Here is a 21,116-nt window from a genome sequence, read left to right as displayed (position 1 = left end):
CCTTGCTCTGCCTTGTCTCCCCCAGGCCACTCAGCCCTGTCGCCCAAGCCCCCCACCGCACAGAGCCGGGCCCACTGTGGCCTGGACACCGTTCACAAAAAGGCTGCTGCTCTGAGAGCAGGAAGTCCTCTCCTTGGGTCAACCTGGAAGCCTGCCCAAGGACAGGGAGCTGTAATGCGGTGTGCAGTCCTAGGGCGTGGAGTCCACCCCTCCCTCGGGGGCTGCCACCTGACCGGGGCAGTGAGGAGGCCTGTGCAGGCATGGCTTGCGCATGCCTGAGCAGGAAGGTGCATGTTCTCAGACACACACATCTGCCTGATCAGATCTGCAGGGGTCCCCTCCTGGGAGGGGATGGCTGCCCAGGCATGAAAATAGGGATGTACCATGGGCGTGTTACGACCTGGTCAAACCAAATAAAATTGAAAAGGACTGTAATATAACTAAACTTAAAATTAACAAGTAAAACAAAGAGGCTTCTTAAGACCTCAAGAACACACTCCAGGCCCCGAAACAGGAGGTGTGACAAGAAGGCGGGCTCAGGGGCACCTGGTGGCTCAGGGGGTTAAGCATCCAACTTTGAGTCAGGTCGTGATCTCACGGTCTGTGAGTTCGAGCCCCATATGGGGCTCTATGCTGACAGCTCGGGGCCTGGAGCCTGCTTCACATTCTGTGTTTCCCTCTCTCTCTGCCCCTCCCCTGCTCACACTTTTGTCTCCCTCTCTCTCTCTATAAAACATAAACAAACAACAATAAAAAGAAGCAACAGAAGAAGGAGGAAGAGGAGGGGAGGGGGAGGAAGAAGAGGGGGAGGGGGAGGAAGAAGAGGGGGAGGGGGAGGAAGAAGAGGGGGAGGGGGAGGAAGAAGAGGGGGAGGGGGAGGAAGAAGAGGGGGAGGAGGAGAAGAAGCAGAAGCAGCAGAAGCAGAAGGAGAAGAAAAAGGCCTCAGCCCGGGACTCTGCAGGACCAAACCCAGCTCCATCTGGGCCCCTGACAAGGGACAGGGTGGCCCCCCCCAGGCATGGCTTGGAAAATCCACCCACCATCCAGACCATTAGGAAGCTTCTGCTGGGTACAGATGCAAAGCGTGTCTTTTATTCGGCTGGCATGGCCTGGCACAGTTCCCGGAAACCAAAGGCACCATGAAAGGCGGCCTTTAGAACTGTCACACTCAGCATCTAAATGAACTCAAGAACCTGGATCTCCATCTCATTCACAACTTGAGAAGGGAAAGAATTTGCTTTTAAGGACTGGTTTAACAGATCTGTCGCTTATTAAAACAAATACTTTGGAAGACAAAGCCTTGAGAACACCCAGCCCCATCTCCAACACCTGCCCCATCTTGGCCCTGTGCTGGGTCCCTGCCCAGAATTCCAAAGCTCCAGGCATTCAGAGGAGAGGAGGCAGGCAGAGCCTTGTTCTTGGGTCTAGGCTGCACCTGGACCACAAGCCCCATACCTCCCTGGATGAGCCCTTGCCACACCCAGCAATCCCACCTGGCCCTCACTTTGCCCCAGGCCCAGTGGGGCCTGTTCCAGGCCTGTCCTCTCCAAATCCTCTTGGATGAGGAGATTCTGGGGACCAGTGAGCCCAGAACTTAGACCTATATACCCTGTGGCCACCTGAACTGTGGAGGGGGAGAGAGCAGGAGGGCAGGGCCCAAGTTCAATGAAAACAAAGCCGATTCTACACACACACACCCAAACCCAGGAAAGGTCACCACTCTCCTGCCATCTGGGCCTCTTAACTCTGTTCTACCCCAAGAACCACTCACCATAGCCAGGGTGGGCTCCACTGGACTGGGGGTGGGGGGACTTGGGACTGCCCAAGTGTCTGCAGGTGGCCTGGCTGGGGAACTAGCTTTTGATCACCTTGGCACAACATGTGCCACCTACTCCCCAAAGGAAGCCCCCTCCTCCCCAAAACCAAGGCTAAGGGTGCAGCACTGAGGGCTCTGGGATGAGAAACTGACACCAGAGGAGTGGTTCCTGGGCTCCCCAAGACTCCTGTGACTTACCTCCTGTACCGGGGGGGCGAGGGGGTTTCTGAATTCTGACAAGGAGACGGGCAAGGAGAACTTAGCAAGGACAGATGGCAGGTCGTGAGCTGGAAACTGACGGGAGAACTGCTCAGCCAGTGGAGAGTACCTGGGGATGGGTAAGGTGGGCGTGCCCGTGAGCTCAGCAGGCTTCTCCATCATTTCATGACATCTGTGCCCTCACCATGAGCCCAGGGTGGGCAGCAGGAAGGCTCAGCATAGCTGGTGGCCTAGGATGGGTGCAATGAGGACAGAGCCCAGATGCTCTCCCTCGAGGGGCAGAAGGAACAATGAGCACAGGCCACAGCCCCTCTGAGCCCCCAAGTCAAGACCAAGGCTCCCAACCCCCACCAGGCACCCCGTCCAGACCCCACTGGCCAGCAGACACGGGGGAGCACAGACCCTGTGTGGAAGCTTTGAATGCCCGAAGAGCACACGCCCAGGGCAGGCCACGTGGTCCTGGACCAGGCCAGAATAAGAACCTGGACAGAGCAGAGGCCAGTAACCAACTCCAAGTGAGGTCCTGGCTGAGCAGAGGAGCACGGCCCTGGGCTCTGGCAGCCAGAGGTACTCACAGACACACGCTGGCGTTGGGAGAAAGCATGTAGACGTTGTTCTCACACAGCGGGTAGATGATGATGGCCTTGCCCCAGTACACCAGGTGAGCCGCGAGCTGGAAAACCTGTAGGCAGAGGGAGCTGACGGCAACCCCCCACCCAGGGGCTTGGCACGGCAAGCACACAAGCCTTTGTATCACCGGTCGCTGTGTGGTTTGGGACAGTCACTTCCCACGGGACCCGGTGTTGTCCAGGCTGGCAGTAAGGAAAAGTCCCACGAGCATGGGGACATGTGAGGTGTTCAGGACCATGGGGTCAGCTCAGCTGAACAAGGGCCTTGTCTGAACAAGCTGGCAGAGGCCAGCACCCTGCTCCCACCAGGAGCCCAGCATGGGGATGGGTTTCCACATGGTAATGGATGTGGGTCAAATGAACCTGTCCTACACCTCTTGCACTCATCCCTGTGTGTCCCAGTATCCCGGGACCACATTCCACTGCCCGGCTCTCCTGGACGCTCAGACAAGACGGGCCAGAGACAGACTAAGATGCCAGAAATTCCTTCCAACTTCAAGAGGGGAGCCCAGGTCTGAGGGTACGGCACTGGACACTTCTTTTTTTTTGTTTGTTTTGTTTAAGTTTTTTTTAACGTCTATTTATTTTTGAGACCTAGAGAGAGACACACACAGTAGGGGAGAGGCAGCGAGAAGGGGAGACACAGAATCCAAAGCAGGCTCCAGGCTCTGAGCTGACAGAGCCCGATGTGGGGGCTTGAACTCACGAACTGTGAGATCGTGACCCGAGCCAAAGTCGGACGCCTAACCGACTGAGCCACCCAGGCGCCCTGGCACTGGGCATTTCTAATTCTGCATCACCCAGGTGAGCCTGCTGCCCCTCCGTACCATCACTATGTGTCCCCAAGTGGGCAAGACACCCCGACCCACATGCAAGGCCAGGGACACTGCTGAGTCCACCTCCACCTCATCTCGGCAAACAGGACCTCCAGTGGCACCACCAGTGCCAACGTGGCAGCAACTTCAGTTCCTTCACTGCCGCTCTTCTTTCTCATCCCAAGTCCTACTGAAGCTCACTCCAAAGCAAGGACACACCCACTTTCCTCCACCTGTCATCACCCTCACCCGTGGCGTCCACCCCCCACCACTCCCTGCAGCCCGAGTGCCGTTCTGGGGACCGGAGGTCTGAACTCGGATCCCAGGCTGCAGTGTCTGTCAGCAGGACGACTCTCTCCAGAGTCTCCGCCTCCTGTAGCGGCAGCCTTCCTTGGCCTGTGCGTGTGGCCACAACCCTCCAGTCTCTGCCTCCAGAGTCACATCCCCTGCCCACTTCTTACAAGGACAATCCAGGGTCACCGCCCATCTCAAGATCCTTTATCGCCTCTGCAAAGTCCCACGGGAGGTTGCATCCACAGGACCTGAGGGTTAGGTTGCGAAGGTCTGTGGAGCCATTACTAAGCCAATCATAAGGAATGGACACTGTGATCAAAGATACTGTCCTAATTTATACATACAGAAAATCTGGAGGAATCTACTGTGTTTACCTCTGAAATACAGGATTGCAGGCACTCTCTGTGCCTATAATTTGTGAGACATATCAATTTGTATATGAAAGAGCATATCGACTTTATCACGACAAAAAAAGCCCCAAATAGGGGAGGTAGGTGGGGTGAAATAGTGAAGGAGATTCAAACTACACTTATCTTGATACGGAACTGCTGACTCCGTATACAGCACGCCTGAAACTGTCGCTGTGTCTTATTTATAAAAACAAAGGGGGCCTGGGGGGCTCAGTCAGTTAACCATCTGACTCGATTTCAGCTCAGGTCATGATCTCACGGTTCCTGAGATCGAACGCCACGTCTGGCTCTGCGCTGACAAGAGTGGAGCCTGCTCAGGATTCTCTGTCTCCCTCTCTCTCTGCCCCTCCCCCGCTCGCCCTCTCTCAAAATAAATAAATTAAATAAAAATAGATTAGATTAAAACAAAGCCCGGGGCGCCTGGATGGCTCAGTCGGTTAAGCGATAGACTTTGGCTCAGGTCAAGATCTCACGGTTTGTGAGGTGACAGCTCGGAGCCTGGAGCATGCTTCCGATTCTATGTCTCCTTCCCTCTCTGCCCCTCCCCCACTTGTGCTCTGTCTCTATCAAAAATAAATAAATCTAAAAAAAATTTTTTTTTAATAAAAAATAAGAAATAAATTAAACAAGGCCCAAAATATTTACTTTGCCTGGGATGGAACAGGAGTTATTTAAGATTTTATTTTTTCTTCAGTAATCTCTATACCTAACACGGGGTTCAAACTCATGACCCCAAGATCAAGATTCACACGCTCTTCTGACTGAGCCAGCCAGGCGCCTCAGGAACATGAGGTAAGCTGACATCTTCTCTCTAGTGGGGCCATCCACGCTTGAGGGTCCAACTAGGCTCAGCCAGACTCTGCTCCCCTGCTCTCCCAGGGGCCTCCACTGGGCCACCTGACCTGCCACAGGCAGCAGCAGTCCCAGAGGCCAGGGAGGCTGGCCATGCCAGCAGGAAACCCTGATTTGAAGTGAGCTCAGTGGGGAGGGTTATGGAAGGAAAAAACAGCCTCCCCATGGCAAGGTGGGGGGCGGGGTGCGTGAAGGGGTTATCATCAAAGCTTTGTCTTTGCCCAAAGAGACCGAGAAACTTGAAAGCTTTGACAGCTCAGTCTGTATTGATCAGAACACAAGCTCTGCAGTGTGTACAAAACAGCCAGAACATTTAAGGTTCTGTCTTGTGGCTGCTACGAAGGTGACTAGGATGTGGTCCTCACTGGGTCCCATCTAGTCCGTGAGCCCATATGACACACAAAGGCAGAATCGGATAAACTCTCTGGCCAGGTAAATGAAGGTCATGGGGAAGGACTTATTCTGGATGGCAGAATCTGAAACGGCTGCTTTGGGACACAGAGGCCTGAGAGTCAAGCTCCCGCACCTTGCCAAGGACCAGAGGCCAAAGACGTGCCTCCCAGAGGGCCCAGGTAGGCTCGTGTCACACCTGGGATCCTCTTCCTCAGCCCATCTGAGAAAGCAGCTGCTCTGTAGCCAGGTCCTGCTGCCCCCTGGTGGCCACATGGTGCCCACCGTTCTCGCCCTGGGGCTGTCACCTGGAAGGCACCCTGTCCTAGGGCCTCCAACTTCTCTTTATGCTTCTCTTCACTCCCTGGCCCCCACCCAGACTCCAACCAGATCGCAGCCAGGGCTGAGAGGCCCTCTACCCCATCAGAAACTGCAGCCCACAAGCACGTGGCTTGGCAAGAGGATGGCACCTCACACAGAACATAGGCCTGGGTGCACATACAAGGTCGAGGTCAAGGCCACGAAGCTAGGTCCTGGTTCCGCACACAGGCAGGCTCTCAACCCAACTTCCTGCCCTCACCTCCCACATTGGCAAAGTGGAGCTGTGGTACTGGCTGCTCACACGACGACACTCTGCGTGCCCCTGCAAGCCCCTAGCCCTGCCACCCCATCCTTCAGAGCCCAGTAACCCAGCACCTGGAGGGCCTCATGCCTCACAATCCTTGGACACAGGGGTTAGTACGACGTTAGTCCCAAAGCCAGTTCACAAAGCCCGCCCCGAAGCCAGGCCTGACTCGGATTCCAGAACTTGGAGCCGACCAGGGACTACCCATCCCACCACGGCAGGCCACGTAGTGGACCTGGGTACGTGGCACACAGGCAGCCTGCTTTCCTGACACCCTGACCTCCCACCTTCAACCAAGGGCGGCCTGCTTTGACGTGCCCACCCCTCCCTCCCCCATTCCCCCCTATTTGGGGTGTCTCCCCAGGCCCCCCGGGGTTACCTGAAGCAAGGCCAGATCTGCATCCTGGGCCAGCTGCTGCAGGTTCTTCACGGCAGACGTGGTCTTGATCACACGCACCAGGGCCGGGGAGCAGTCGAGCGGGAGCTCGCCCAGCAGGGACTTCTCATCACTGAGAAGCAGCAGGGCGTGGTAGGGGCTGCGGAGTAGAGTCACGGGTCACCAGAGCATGCGAGCCACAGGCCTCCCCGACCAGGCACACGCCTCGAGCACAGAGACACTGAACCCCGGAGAAGAGGCCGCCGGAAGGATGAGAGAGGCCCAGGGGTCTTTAAGAAGCCACCAGGATTGCAGTCACCTTCAGAAGAAACTAATTAGAACAAAACTGAAGAAGGCCCAAGGACCCGACTCCATCCCCACCTCTGGGATTGCCCTGCAAATGTTTGCTGACTGAAAAAATGCGTGACTCTTTTCTAAGGAAAGAGTCCCAAATGCGGGAAAAACAAAATCCTCACCACAGACTATGAACAGAACCACATTAAAACGTACTCAGCAAGGAAACCCAGGAGGAAGGACGAGGACTTGAAGGCATGGACTAGGCGAGGGAGGGAGGGAGGGCGGGCCAGGGGGTGCCTTGGTTTCTCTCACCCCCAAATTTGCTGTCATGTGCCCACATTTCTTTTTTTAGTTATAGAAGTCTCTAGGGAAACGGGAGACTTGGTGGGATGTGTGTGTGAAAACTGAGCTTAGCTCTTTCCTTGCAGGAAATCAGTTAAGTAACTGAGTTCCCACAAGCTCTGATTCAAATGCAGGAGGTCCGGTGAACAAACACTGTAAATAAAGACAAAATCCCTCCCATACCCTGGCTTCCCGCCAGGATGTCTGACCCCTACAGCCCTGCCCAGGCCTGAGGTGAAGACCCTTGGCGCAGGACCCCAGGCCGTGCCCGAGGAGGCCCAGGGGAATCCTGGGGTTGGTAATTTCTGGACCAAACCAGACCCCAAAATGTGTGTTTTTACTTCTATCAACAGTAGAGCCTTACCTGCCAGTTTCTGTAGCAGGAGGAGGAAAAGACAGTTCTTGGGAAGAAGTAATTGGTAAAACCTCAGGCAGAAGCTAAAGAGAAGAGCCCCCGAGGGGCGTGTGCAGGGGCAGGTGCTCACCGGATGGCTTTCAGGCTCCGCTCGATGGCCTCAGGGGGGATGAGGCTCGCAGCAGCGTAGTGGATCTTATGCGGCAGGCAGAAGCCCACCTCCAGCCAGCTGTTGATGTGGAGCCGCACCACGCCGGACGTGCAGAGGCTGCAGAGAGCAGGCGCGGCGACTGTCAGGTGCTACTGAGAATCCACACGGTAACTTGTGACCAGACACACAGATCACACAAAAACCCCTGAGGGTGCTTCCTCCACGCACACTGCCAGTCAGAGGAAACTGCAAGGGAAGCCCTCCGGGGCAAGCAATCATCTTTGCAGATCTCAGTATATTCAAGAGAAGAAAATGCATTAGGAACCCAGAACTGTATCCCTGGGTAGCCCTGGCATCTGCCGTCCAAACAGAGTGCCAGCGCTCTGTGAAGGCCTCCTGTGCAGAGGGGAGAGAGCCAGGCCCCCTGCACACCTGCCGAAGGCCCCACCACACATGTGCAGCCAGGCAGGGCGAGGCCTGTCTCCAAAAAGGAGAGGTAGGCAGGACAGGAAGGGCGGGGGGTGCCGAGTCCCCCCAAGCGTCTTGTTCGGGAGGAGCACACGGCGCCCACCTTGCTGTGGATGCCAGCACCGCCCAGGTGTACCGCGGCAATGGCCCGAGCTGGCCTCGGCCTCACCTCATCAGGGACGGCAATCTGGTTCTTTCAGGGCTGAACACCGCAACCCTGTCCCTGACTCCTCCTTTCTCTTATATCCCCGCCTCAACCATCCCACCTGCAGGGAGGTACAAAGTCCAGACCTTCCCTGCACCAGCCCCCATCTGCCCTCCGCACTCAGCACTCAGACCCCCACGGCTCCCATCCCATCTCGGCAGTCCCAGCCTGAAGCCCCACGTGACCTGCTCACTTTTCTCTGATGCCCTCTCCTACCCGAGGCCACCTGGTCCCCCGCCCTGCAACCGTCCCCACAACTCCGCTGTTCTCTGACTCAAGCGCTCCCTCCAGGTGACCCGGCTCCTTCCCGGTCTCGGGTTTCAACTCAAGCACTACCTTCTCTGGGAGGTGAGCTCTGAACCGGCCCTAGCCCCAGATTCGTGTGTCTTGAGCACCTGACCACAGGATGCAGTTTCCCCGACCAGAATTCAGTCACCAGGTGTGCTCCTGTGTTGCACTAACTGCTCCTCACACGGCTGGCAAAGTGTGGGGTACTTGGGGGGCACTGAGAACCATTTCGTGAATGGAGGAAGAAAAGGGGCCCAAGGAACATGCTACTGACTCTGGGTGGACTATCTCTCAGTGAGCCCCTGCCGGGAGAACACGCTCATGGGGGCCCCACGGCAGGCACGTGGCCCCATACGCCCTGCACCAGAGACCCACACACAGAAGACTTGTTTTCAGCAGGGGTTTCTGAAACTCTCCAGCGAGAAGCCAGGCGGAAGGCGCCCACAGCCCAGTGCACAGCCCCGGGGCTAAGTGCCAACAGCACTCGGTGTCTGACACAGAGAGAAAGTGGCTGCTTGGGCAGAGCCCCCATGGCTGGTGCTCACCACGCCCCTGGCAGGTGGACAAGAGAGGGGACATGTGCCCACTGCCAAGGCCTGTACTGTTCTGACCCAGCTCTTCCCATCACATTCCAACCCCACTCTGCCGTTCCCAACTGGCCGGAGAGGCCAAGATGCCCACATCTGGCCCAGCGTGGGGAGGCCGTGGCTCAGGGGGAGCCCTGCCTGGTCTTACACCTCCCTCGGGGGCACACAAACGCACAGTGCCGGCAGGAGGCGCTATGGCCCTCACTGCCCGCACCCACAGGCTGTTCTTACCATCTCTTCCCCGAAACTCAAGCAGCAGACCAACTACCACGAGCTTCCCCGTGGGTCCACCCAAAGAGCCAGGAGCATCGCGGCCATCAGGTTTCTCAAACAGGGAATGTGCAGTGAGAAAAAAGTGTGAAGAAGGCAGAGCACATCTGTGACCTCCACAACCCCTAGGATTCCTGCCAACACCACTGTCTGCTCACTGCCAACCACCCCAGAGATCCAGAACACCCTCTGCTTGCCCTGCCTGGAGGTGTCAGGAAGACCCACGCCACACTCCCAGGACACCTGCACCATCGAGTGGTCCCCGGAGGGAGGGTCAGAGCACCCCTGGCAGCAGGGGTGGGGGCCACAGGCTGTGGCTGAGTGTGGAAGGTGAAGGCTGGGTCACTGCTGATGCCACACTCCCTCAGGGTGAACCCTGTGAGTGTCAGGATCTAGGGAAGAGACCCAGGGTCCTTCCCCAAGGTCCCAGAGGAGGATACCACTCTTGGGTTCTTCGAGAATGGAGTGCTAATAAGTAAATATGAGCAGATGGAGACTCCCAGAGCCTCACCAAGTTTTGGGCAAGGGTCTTTGCAGGTGGACAGCTCCCATCAACCTCTGAAAAACAGCCTCTTACAGAATCCAAGTTCACACGATGAGAGAGCGCTCCAGTGGATGAGAGTCTCAGCATCCGTGAACAAAAGGGAAGAGAAGAGTGAGGAAAAAAGCAGGGCTTGCAGGGAGAATGAACTGACAAAGCTAGGTGTGCAGACCCCTCCTCCGTTTCACTATGTACCTGGACAAAAAGGCTGGTGGACTGAAAATAGAGTCTTTTTATTTCTGAGCTGTCCTCTTTAGGATGTGGCTCAAAGTAGCAGTTGGAACACCACAGAATCAGAATTCAACACTGAGATTCCTACCATTTCAAAGGCAGCTGTTTTTGCTCCCCCAGGAGCTTGGCAAGGCCATGTACATGCACACACTGGCGTGGGGTCCTCTTCTCCGGGTGGGAGAGACGCTCCCGTGTTGGTTCCCTGGTTTTCATGTGGATTTTGCTCCACTTTTCCAGGCATCTGTTCACCCACTGGCAACTTCCATCCATGGAGTACTTCGCACTGGGACGCAGTGTGAAGAATCCCTGGAACGAGTCGGGAGGAGGAGCACACCCACCCACCCGGAGCCCCCAGGGAAGCCCCGCGAGTGCCCCTGCAGCAAGACAAGAGCCAGGAGCGGCACTGAAGTCTGCCAAGAGGAGGGAAGAGAAGGTCGGGCTCTGTTTTCAAAGTACCCTTGGTTTTTTTCCTAAAGCCTCCAGGGTAGAGGGAGCCCACCCTCTGAAAATCCCTGAGGCTACAGTTCATTTATTTATTTCTTGACTTTGAAAGAGTTGACGCACACTGCTGTATCAGGTTCAGGTGTTTGACGGTTCTCTTTATCACTCAGTGTTCACCAGCACAAGAGCAGTCACCACCGTCTGTCACCAAATAACATGATTCCATTATTAACGAGTATATTTCCTATGCTGTATAAAGTACAATTTCAAGACAAGTGTTTAGCAGGGCAGGGGTCTCGGTTCCTGCTATGCTTGTACTTCTGTTTCCAGGGCAGTCACGTTTGGTCCGGAAACACCGCGCAAAAAGCACTCCCCCCCCCCCCCCCCCCAAGCAAGGCTTATCCAGCCCGTCCCACAGCTCTGGGCCAGATAGGGTCGCCTAGCCCCATCTGCCACGTGAGATAGATGCTCTTACCAGAGCCCCGAGTCCTAAAGCGATGACTGTGCATATCCTTTAAGGCACGCTCTTATCTTTCCTATCCCAGGTGGAAATGTACTGTGTACAAGCTTCCTCCATTACCCTCACACCTCGCTGCCCGAGGACGAACTTCAGCCAAAACGCCCTTGCTTGGCCTCGCAGGCAACCTTCACCCTGCCAGCCCAGCACCTGCTGGCCACTCTGGTCCCAGACACGGCCAGGCTTCCTAGTCCATGGAGCGGATGCTGCTCGCAATCCAAGAGGTGCAAGCAGGCACCAAGTGGCCCGCCGTGACCCTTCAAACAGAAGTTTCTATGTATGTGCTTTTTACGGGCAAAGGGAGTAAAACTCCCGGGACATTAGCAGAGGTGTCTGGGGGCCAATCTCTGCTCTGGAGGGGCAGCAGTGGGAGGCAGCAAGGAACAAACGCAGAGTCCCCAGTGCCACCTGCCTGGCCAGGGCCCGGACAGCTCCTCCAAGCTCTGAGGACTCTTGGCCCCACCACAGGCCCCATTAACTCTGGAAACGGTGCAACAAACACTTCATCAAAGCACGGAATCCACAATCACACGACTCCTGTTTGTTCATTCCTTTGACCACCAGTGGACAAGCCGTGCTTCCCCACGCGCCAACCACAAGGTCTGTGTTACAGAAAGTGAAGGGGTATCCCTGACCTCATGTCATGGGACACACCACCTAACAGTCACACAAAAGAGTGGGACACTGTCACTGAGATCACCAAGCTCCATGGAGAGACACAGGTGCTAGAACAGTCAGGGTAGGCTCCTGAGGGATTCATGCTGCCAGCCTATACTCATGGACACTTGGGTCCCAGGGCACAAGGCCACCAAGCTAGTCGGCCACACCACAACCCTGGATTTTAATTAAAACAGAACCACTCCTTTGAGAAGTTTCACCCCAACCTCTAGCCTCCACATCTCACATCTTCCGGCCTCTCACTTCTGCTTGGAGAAAACCCTCCCTGGGGTTTTCTGGAAACCTGTTGGGAAGTTGACAATAGGAGAAGGTGGCTCTGTGATCTGTTCTACCAGATCAGTCATGTAAACTCAAGTCTCCCTTCTTAGCTCCAAAGTAAGCCTATCCTACAGCAACAGGCCAGGCCATACCTCAAGGCAAAGGGAAGGCCGCAGGCCAGGGGGGCTCCTGGGTAGTCACAGAGCCACTGCTGTTGCCAGGCTGGGACAGGGTGCAGGGGGAGTGCACCACTGTCCCTGGGACTCCCTCCAGACAGGCACTGTTGCCAGCTTACCTGAGGTGGGCCCCAGGACCCACAACCTGAGCAGGGTGGGGTCTGAGAACAGAAAGGGTACATGGGGGTTCACCCTGAGAAAACAAGATCCTGAACACGAACACACCAGGGTGCCTGGGCTAGAGGAAGGAGGGCAACTGCTCAACAGTGGGACCCTGGGAGCCTTTTCTTCCCCAGAACAGATTCCTTTAAAGGGAATCCGGTCCAGAAGGACCTTTAAAGGGTCCTTCTCCTTTAAAGTAATGTCCACCAGGGGGCGCTGTGCCACCTCAAGCTCTGAGTTGGCTACAGGCGGGCCAACTACCCAGGACTTCATTCCCTCCAACTTGCGGTTTAAACATCAGAAATTGCAGTCCGTTCTTTCTTTAGACATAGTAAGTGTGGTTCTGGTTTGACGTTTACTTTATCTCCAGGTTAGGCTGAATTTTGCTTGTGGTCTAACCCTAGCTGAGGTGTACAGAGTCCCACTCAGAAGCAGGCAACACTTCTCACAGAAGGGGTTTCTGGCACCAGCCAACCCAAGGCCAGAGAGCAGCACTTCTCCTACTGCAGAGACAGCTTCAACGTGATCACGAGCGGTGTCATGAGAGAAAGGGACGGGGTGGCTACGACACCAGAGACCCCGGTTCCTAACGCCCAGAGGCCCACACCCAGCGGTCAGAAAATCAGGACAAAGGAACTGTGTCACAGAGGACAGCTCTGCCTCCTTTATGAGGGCACCCTTCCTCCCAAGAGACAGATGAGCTGGGATCTGGGCAGAGCTGAGAGAGAAAAGGGAGATGTGTGAACTTGTGAAGATGCAGACAGCTGTGCCAGGACACCATTCTCCACCCACTACGCCGGTACGGTCCAAAAGTTCACCAAGACTCTGTGCCGGCAAAGCCAGAGAAGAGGCATCTCCTGTGTTGCTAGTGGGGGGAGGGTACAGCCTGAGGCACAAGCCCCAACGGGGAAATACACCAAAATTACAAGTGCATTTTACCTCTTCAGCCCGGCCATTCCACTCTCGGGAATTTACCTCGTAGATACATAGGCACACGTACACAGTGACACGTGCACGGAGCCGACCAGCAGGTCTTATAGCACCAGAGGCTGCTACCAACTAAATGCCCAAGGGAAGGGCTGGCTGGCTATGCAGAAAAAAAAAAAAAAAAAAAAAAAGAGTCCCTGAGTGCCTCAGTCAGTCGGCAGAGCGTCTGACTATCGATTTCAGCTCAGGTCACGATCCCAGAGTCGTGGGATCGAGCCCCACACCGGGCTCCACGCTGAACATGGAGCCTGCTTGGGATTCTCTCTCCCTCTCCCTCCGCCCCTCCCTGACTCATGCGTATGCTCGCTTGCGCTCGCTCTCTCCCCGTCTAAAATAAAAAAATTAAATTAAAAAAAAGAAAAATGGAAAAGTCCTTATTTGCCAATAGAGAGAGTCTAAGCTACGTGGTTCAACTACGAAGGCAAAAGGCAGGCCGCACGTACAGCGTAAAAGGAGAAAGGCAGTCTGCGCCCACCTGTGTGTGCCTCAGGCCCACCTGTGAGGGACGGCACAGGACACACGGCTGTCTGCTTAGACGCATCCTGCCGCCAGAATGGGAACTGGTGGTGGTACAGCAGGAAAGAAGCTCAACACTCCGATTCTCAGACTTGATGGGTAGGTGGCCTTTCAAAGGCTTTAGTTCGAACGGCAAAAAGAATGAAAATTTCCAAAATGCTCGTAACAAGTATCACTGGGTATGGGACTACAGACGGGCTTTGTTTTCTCTTTATTTTTCTATATCTCCTAAGTATCTACAATGAACACGTATTATTGGTAAGATCGGGAAAATTATTAACATCAAAAAAAAAGGAGAGGATGCCGGACAAGCCACCTTTTCTGCACTCCAATAACGTGGTATCGCCGGCCACACTCTTAGATCCAGCACACCTCCAGGGGGTGGCATGGAGCCTACCAGGATGGAACGAAGCCCCAAGAAGGCCAGGAGAGGGCACTGGGCTGCATGCAAGGACACGGCCCAGAGAAGCCTGCAGCCCCATGCCGTCTGTGCAGCAGCATGCCTGGCACTAAGCGGTCCCCTCGGGTGTGAGTGATGGCTCCTCGTGAACCAACAGTCCTGGAGTAGAGGGGGAAGGCAAAGCTTTCAGGGGAACTGTCACTTGGACACCTGCCCAACCCCCACTCTCCACCTCCCACCTGCATTGCAGACCCAGGGTCAAGGAGTGGTGGACCCTCGTTAAAAAGAGGTTCTTTGCTTGTCCACAAAGAGAGTGCTGGCAACGCCAATATAATTGGAACTGTTAACTTCTGCTGTGTCTGCAAATGTCTGCTGCTCTCCTACACTCAGGCCCCAAGCCCCAAGTCCCTCAGAGCCAGGAGGAGCACCCTCTGACCTTCAGTTTCCTCGTGGGTGAGGAGGTGACGGTGACACCGTCTTAGAGGACAGACCCAGAACGTGGCACTGTGTCATGCTGACCCTGCATCTAATGATGCAAAACACTTTCAGGCTCTCCCATGGGACTTCAGGTTCAGTTCTGGGAGGGACTGTCCCAGCAGAAGGGCTCTCTCACCCCCATCTCAGTGGCACCACAGGACAACGGCTCAGGCAACAAGGCCCACAGGGAGATGCACCAAGCATGCCACCCACCTGTCTTACCTGTCATAAGCTTCCTTAAGGTCCCTGGCCAGCTTGCACTTGGGCAGAATGTGATGGAACGGGGACTGAGGACCACCATTTGCTGCAAAAATCGTAACACGGAGAATTTAGAGACTCCAAAGCAAGAAAACTTGCCAAGGTTGGAATGGAAAATACCTTTAAAAACAAATTTAACTGAAAATAAATTGTAAGTCAATTTAAACCAAGTATCACACCATTCCCTACTGCTTTTTATAAAATCTGTGCAGGGGCGCCTGGGTGGCGCAGTCGGTTAAGCGTCCGACTTCAGCCAGGTCACGATCTCGCGGTCCGTGAGTTCGAGCCCCGCGTCGGGCTCTGGGCTGATGGCTCAGAGCCTGGAGCCTGTTTCCGATTCTGTGTCTCCCTCTCTCTCTGCCCCTCCCCCGTTCATGCTCTGTCTCTCTCTGTCCCAAAAATAAATAAACGTTGAAAAAAAAAAAAATTTTTAAAAAAAATTATAAAATCTGTGCATCCAGTTGAATGAAGATGAGACTCAGGCTGCTTTGTTTGCAGTCTTTATATGGAACTTTTGTGTTTAAACGTCACCACTGGTGCCCCCTGAGCCTGCAGCACTGGAACAGTCCAGGTCACTGGCAGCCCCCAAAGCGTCCCCTGAGACCACCAGAGCCACCTTCCACTTGGTGAGTGGGTGCTGCCACACCTCATCCTACTCACTCACACTAATGCAATTTTTTAAAGTTTACTTATTTTGGAGGGGCCAGAGAAGGAGAGAGAGAATCCCAACTTGGTTTCAGGCTCCGTGCAGAGCCCGACATGGGGTTCGATCTCACAAATCATGAGACCATGACCTGAGCTGAAATCAAGAGTCAGACATTTAACCAACTGAGCAACCCACGCACCCCTAATGCAATTTATTTTTATGATCAAAAGTCTTTCACTAATCCTTTCTCATAAATGCCTTAAAAATATGTAGCTAAATTGAATTTTTACAAAATTTCCTGTGATAGGGACGTCTAGGTGGCTGAATTGGTTAAGTGTCCGACTTTGGCTCAGGTCATGATCTCACAGTTTGTGAGTTCGAGCCCCGCGTTGGGCTATGTGCTGACAGAGCCTGGAGGCTGCTTCGGATTCTGTGTCTCCCTCTCTCTCTGCCCCTCCCCACTCATGCTTTGTCTCTCAAAAATGAATAAACGTTAAAATTTCCTGTGATAAAGTCACAGACCCTAAAGAGAATGTTCTTTTAAAAACAGAACTTCTAGGAGCGTGTGGGAGGCCCAGTCAGTTAAGCATCCAACTGCTGATTCTGGATCACCTCATGATCTCATGGTTTGAGAGTCTGAGCCCTGAGGTGAGCTCCACACTGTTAGTGCAGAGCCTGCTTGGGATTCTCCCTCCTCCTCTCTTGCCCCTTCCCCACTCATGGTTGCTCGCTCTCTCTCTCTCTCTCTCTCAAAATAAATAAGTAAACGAAAAAAAAAACCCTTCTGGATTGTTATTAACACATAACTGCCAAAACATAATTATACATTTTGATAGCTATCAAATAAAAAAAGCAAATTTTCACTGAAAATGCACGTGAGTTGGACACTTCACGTATGGTGATCGTTACTTTTACTTATTGCTAAAATTAGACTGGGTTCCCCTTCAAATCTATTTCTACTTTCTCTCTTTATACAGGAGCTGACCTGAGATGGACGTGGCATGAGGAACAGGCAGGCCTTTCTCTGTGCTTTGAGGTATTTACAAAACACCAAGATCCACAAAAAGATCTACTGGCAAAAAAAATTTTTTTTCAAATTTTTTGAAGATTTTTCTTTTGAACCCCAATGTGGGGCCCAAAGTCACAACCCCGAGATCAAGATTCACGTGCTCTACCAACTGAGCCAGCCATAAGCCCCTGGCAATTATTATTTTTAATTGGTCAGCTGATAACTCAATCAGGTCCTTCATCAATTTAGCTGAAAGCAAAGAACTGGAAACCACCCTCTTTGCCAGCTCGATGATCCCGCTGGCCCCTCTGCGTGTCCTCCCACCACAGGCGAACATGGCCAGCGAGAGCAGGGCTGGGTGGGCAAGGCCCAGTCTGCACGAAGAGCCATCCTGCAGCAGCTGGGGCAAGGGAGGGAGGCAGTGGAGGCTGGGAAATCCATTTAAGTGCATCAGGTCAGGAGAGCTGCTTTCCAACTGTGATCCTGGGGGCACCCTCCTGTGCACCCCAGGAAGATCACGTGAACGTCACATAACCTCCTGGTGCCTCGGTTTCCACATCCGCAAACCCGGATCAGGGTCCCTGCCTCAGAAGGCTGACTGCTCTGTTGTGTGGGGGAGAGACTCTTGTCACACTCACCATCAGCTACCGCGGACACCTCATCCTGCAGCGCCAGGATCAGCTTGGCCTCTCTTGTGAGATACTGGCAGCGGCGCTCCTCGTGCTGCAGCACGGTGGCGATGCGTCGGGAAAGGTTGTGCAGGCAGTTTATCACTGATGGGTCCGCGTTGGCCTGCAAGAGAGGGCACACGTGACTCAAACGTAGCACGCATAGTCGTAGCACACGTGCACAGCCGACTCAAACCATTAAGAACTCTGTCCAGGTTCACTGCTGTCCCCGGTTTCCCGTGTCCCCTCTAGGGTCTGTCCCCAGAAACACCAGTGCTCTGAGCACCCTATCCTGGGAATCGATGCCCGGATGGTAACGCAGAGACGGTTCTGTGGGGTCCCCCGGCTGGTGGGGCGGGGGAACGCAGGCATTTCCTATAAAGCAGAGAAAGGCTCCCGTGCTACAGGGCCCCACACCAGGGCCATCCAGGATGGCACGGTACGGATCAGGCATCCGCTCCAGGCCGGACAGAGGTAGCCCACTGGGGCAGCGGAAGGCACAGATCCACTACCCACCTGCTGCGGGATTCTCTCGAGTGGGAGTCTCTCGGGTGAGACCTGAGACAATGCCCGACAGCGGTACCTCCCTCTCCAGTTAGTCTGATAGAGCCTACCCAGAGCACAAGCCCTGGCAGCGTGTGGTCACCAGTGTGCTGCTGACTGTTGGCAGACAGGACCAGGCTACGTGATCACACAGGTGACAGGGGGTGTACTAGACAGAAGCACTACACCGACCGTTCACTAAACACACTGTCTGCAGGAAAAGAGGCTCTTTCCAGCAGAAATAAGCATGGCTCACAGAAGTCGTCGGCAGGATCCAGGCCACCCATTCCCCACAAGCTCCCCTGGCACCCCTGTGCTAACTCTGGAACCTATCAGACACGGCAGCCAGGCCAGGCAGGCACACCCACCCGGGCCAGGGGTGGAGCAGGCAGCTGTAGGGTCTCTGAAGATGCTCCACAGAGCAGATAACTGGCCAACCATGACTCAGTGTTTCAGGAGGCCGAGAGGGCGGCTGAGTCATCTTAGGGGTGGAGGTGGGAGAAGGGACGCGTGGTACTGCTGATTAAAACCTCTGGAACTGCCTCCCCTCCTGTTTATCTGGCAGCCAGGGCCCTGCCCTCAGGGTGTTCACAGCCTGCCTTCTGGACCAAAACCCAACCCAGACTCGTCACCTGGACTTGGAGAGATTTTCGAAACTCCTGGCAGACTTCATGCTCGCAAAGAGAACTCACACCTGGCAGCACACCTGTGCTGGAGAGAGGACCGGACACTGCTTTCAATGCTGGGCAGGAGCCCTGCCGCTTCGTGTCAAGGACAGCCCCTCAACAATGTTCCTCCACCAGATGATGGAACTGGAGGGCCTGGGTTATAAAGTGTGTACACATGCTTTAAAACAACATACACTTTTAGAAAAATCCATGTCAAAATCCTCTTAGCGGCACAAGAGAAGAAGGGGAATGATCCTGCGCACACGGCCGTTCCCTTGAACAGTAATCAACTCACACCCGAGAGCCTGACCCTACGCTCAAGACCCCACTGGCTGGGACAGGACCGTGTTTTAAGTCAGATGTCCAAGCCCACCTGTGCCGTATTCCCAGGCGTGCAAGGGGGTGTGTTCACCCAGGCGAGGCCGGACGACCTACACTGACAGCGTGTGCTGGGGGGTCCTGTTTGGCTTCACAGGCCGGGTACCACTCCAGGTACCTGCACAGCCCAAGGCTATGTGGCCACAATGGGAAAGCTAGCACCTCGGAACCGCCCGGTCTCGAGTGGGAGCTCTGAGAAATGCCACATATGCCCCACAGGTGATGTGAAACAGCAGGAAATTTAGGGTATCGCCCGTGAGACTTTCTTGCTCCCCAAAACATGTACCCAAACGTAATGAGGCCTTCGGAGCAAATGTCCAATTTGCAAGCAATACATGAAATGAAGAGGAAGCAGGATGAGATGAATCCCAACACGGAACATTCAGTGGGACAATGTGAGAGGAGAGTCCTAGGCTGGCAGAGACCTACAGGTTCTCATCCTGGTCCAGGCCAACTGGAAAAATATGGCAACTGAAGAAAGTTTCGATAGACTAGGCACCAGATGACAACAAACGATGGCCAATTTTGTCAGGAGTGAGAGGGTATCATGTTATAAAATAAATGTCCGTACTTTACAGAGATGTTGTCCGAAGTACATAGAAGTGAACAGACACGAAGTCTAGGACTTGAAACACATGAGCAACAGGTGGGGTAGAGAAGCCAGGGTGGCCGTGTGACGGCTGTGGGACAGCAGAGACGGGTGTAAGAGGGTTATCAAACTACTGTCGCTGATCTGGGGTTTGTTTAAAACTTTTCAAAGTAAAAAACAAAAGTATACATTTTTATAAGACTACTAAAAAGGAGGGAAAAAACCTGTCTACCCTAAAATACCAAACCTTTACATTACTGAAATTTCCTCCCATTCTTCGACATCATGGCCTAGGCTACATGAAGCCCTGCACCACCTCGTTTCCTGCTGCTTCTACCGGGCAGCAGTCCTCTCTACTCCTCCAGGCTCTGGCCTCCCCTACTCCTCGACTCTAAAAGCCCAGCATTGCCAGGAAAATAATCACCACTCTGTCGAACCCTTCCCCAACTACTGGACATCAGAATGAACCTCCGGCCTCATTTTTATCACAAAAGTCTTCACACAACTTTAAAACTGGCTTGTTTTCTTGACTGCTATATCCAAGGGTGTCACACATTCTGCTATCACGGGCTGTTCCCCAGAGAAGAGGGCCCGCCTGCCCATGTGCAGGGCGGGGCCGTGGCTGCTTCTCACCACCCATCTCACAGAGGCTGCCGGTACTGACATGTGCAGAGCATTCGCCAGGATTTTTGGTCTCTGGTTTCTTACTTGAATTCTCTCTCTGGATGTCTGCATTATGTCATTTCGCAAGGCAGACCCTTGTACTACTTACACTGTGAAAATGCCAAAACTATAAAAATGAAAGTCTCCTCTTAGCACCTCACACCTCAGGGACAGCCACTGTTAAGCAATCATTTTGTCTTCACATGCAGGTTTTTTTTTTCTTTTTTTAGTGTTTTATTTTGAAGAGAGAGAGAGAGAGAGAGACAGAGAGAGAGAGAGAGAGAGAGAGAGACAGTGCAAGTGGGGGAGGGGCAGAGAGAGAGGGAGACACAGAATCTGAAGCAGGCTCCAGGCTCTGAGCTGTCAGCACAGAGCCCCATGCAGGGCTCAAACTCACAAGTGGTGAAATCATGACCTAAGCCAAAGTCGGATGCTTTACCAACTGAGCCACCCAGGCGCCCCAGAAGGCCTGTTTTAAAAATTAAGCTCCGGGACGCCTGGGTGGCTCAGCCGGTTAAGTGTCGACTTCGGCTCAGGTCATGATCTCGTGGTTTGTGGGTTCGAGCCCCGCATCGGGTTCTGTGCAGACAGCTCAGAGCCTGGAGCCTAGTTCAGATTCCGTGTCTCCCCTCTCTCTGCCCCTCCCATGCTCATGCTCTGTCTCTGTTTCTCAATAATAAATAAATGTTAACAAAAAAAATTTTTTTAATTAAGCTCCATTATAAAGGAGCTTTTCTCTGACATTATTTTGGTTTTGAGCCATTCATGCAGTGAATGTGGTATGGGCTACACACACAAAAACTCTCAACATAAAAAAGCACCTTGAGACTTAGAATGATACCCAATTTTACAGGTGCCCTCTCTGCTCAGCCTCATTTCTGCCACTCTGAAGGTTTTCTGTTTTCTTTGTCACTGAGATCC

The 21,116-nt window shown here is 53.9% G+C and overlaps 1 protein-coding gene across 5 annotated transcripts in view; it reads right to left on the bottom strand.

The window, feature by feature from the left end:
• NPRL3 (NPR3 like, GATOR1 complex subunit) overlaps positions 1-21,116 on the bottom strand; it is a 43,195-nt gene that overhangs the window by 3,145 nt on the left and 18,934 nt on the right. For all 5 annotated transcript variants that reach the window (XR_015245358.1, XM_086691791.1, XM_086691792.1 and 2 more), the window contains 6 exons: positions 17,325-17,478; positions 14,996-15,077; positions 7,551-7,688; positions 6,430-6,586; positions 2,611-2,717; positions 2,015-2,144 (listed from right to left, as the gene is read on the bottom strand). Coding sequence is in view for 4 of the 5 variants with exons in the window: in XM_086691791.1 (XP_086547917.1) it covers positions 2,015-2,144; positions 2,611-2,717; positions 6,430-6,586; positions 7,551-7,688; positions 14,996-15,077; positions 17,325-17,478 (768 nt within the window). In the remaining variant the exon portion in view is untranslated. The remainder of the gene's footprint in view (positions 1-2,014; positions 2,145-2,610; positions 2,718-6,429; positions 6,587-7,550; positions 7,689-14,995; positions 15,078-17,324; positions 17,479-21,116) is intronic.

Source organism: Puma concolor, chromosome E3 (genome assembly GCF_028749965.1).
Source record: "Puma concolor isolate L17-30 chromosome E3, mPumCon1.1.hap2, whole genome shotgun sequence".
NCBI classification, from domain to species: Eukaryota; Metazoa; Chordata; class Mammalia; order Carnivora; family Felidae; genus Puma; species Puma concolor.
The sequence above is the reverse complement of the archived record's forward strand: the minus strand, read 5'-3'. Positions and strand labels throughout refer to the sequence as shown.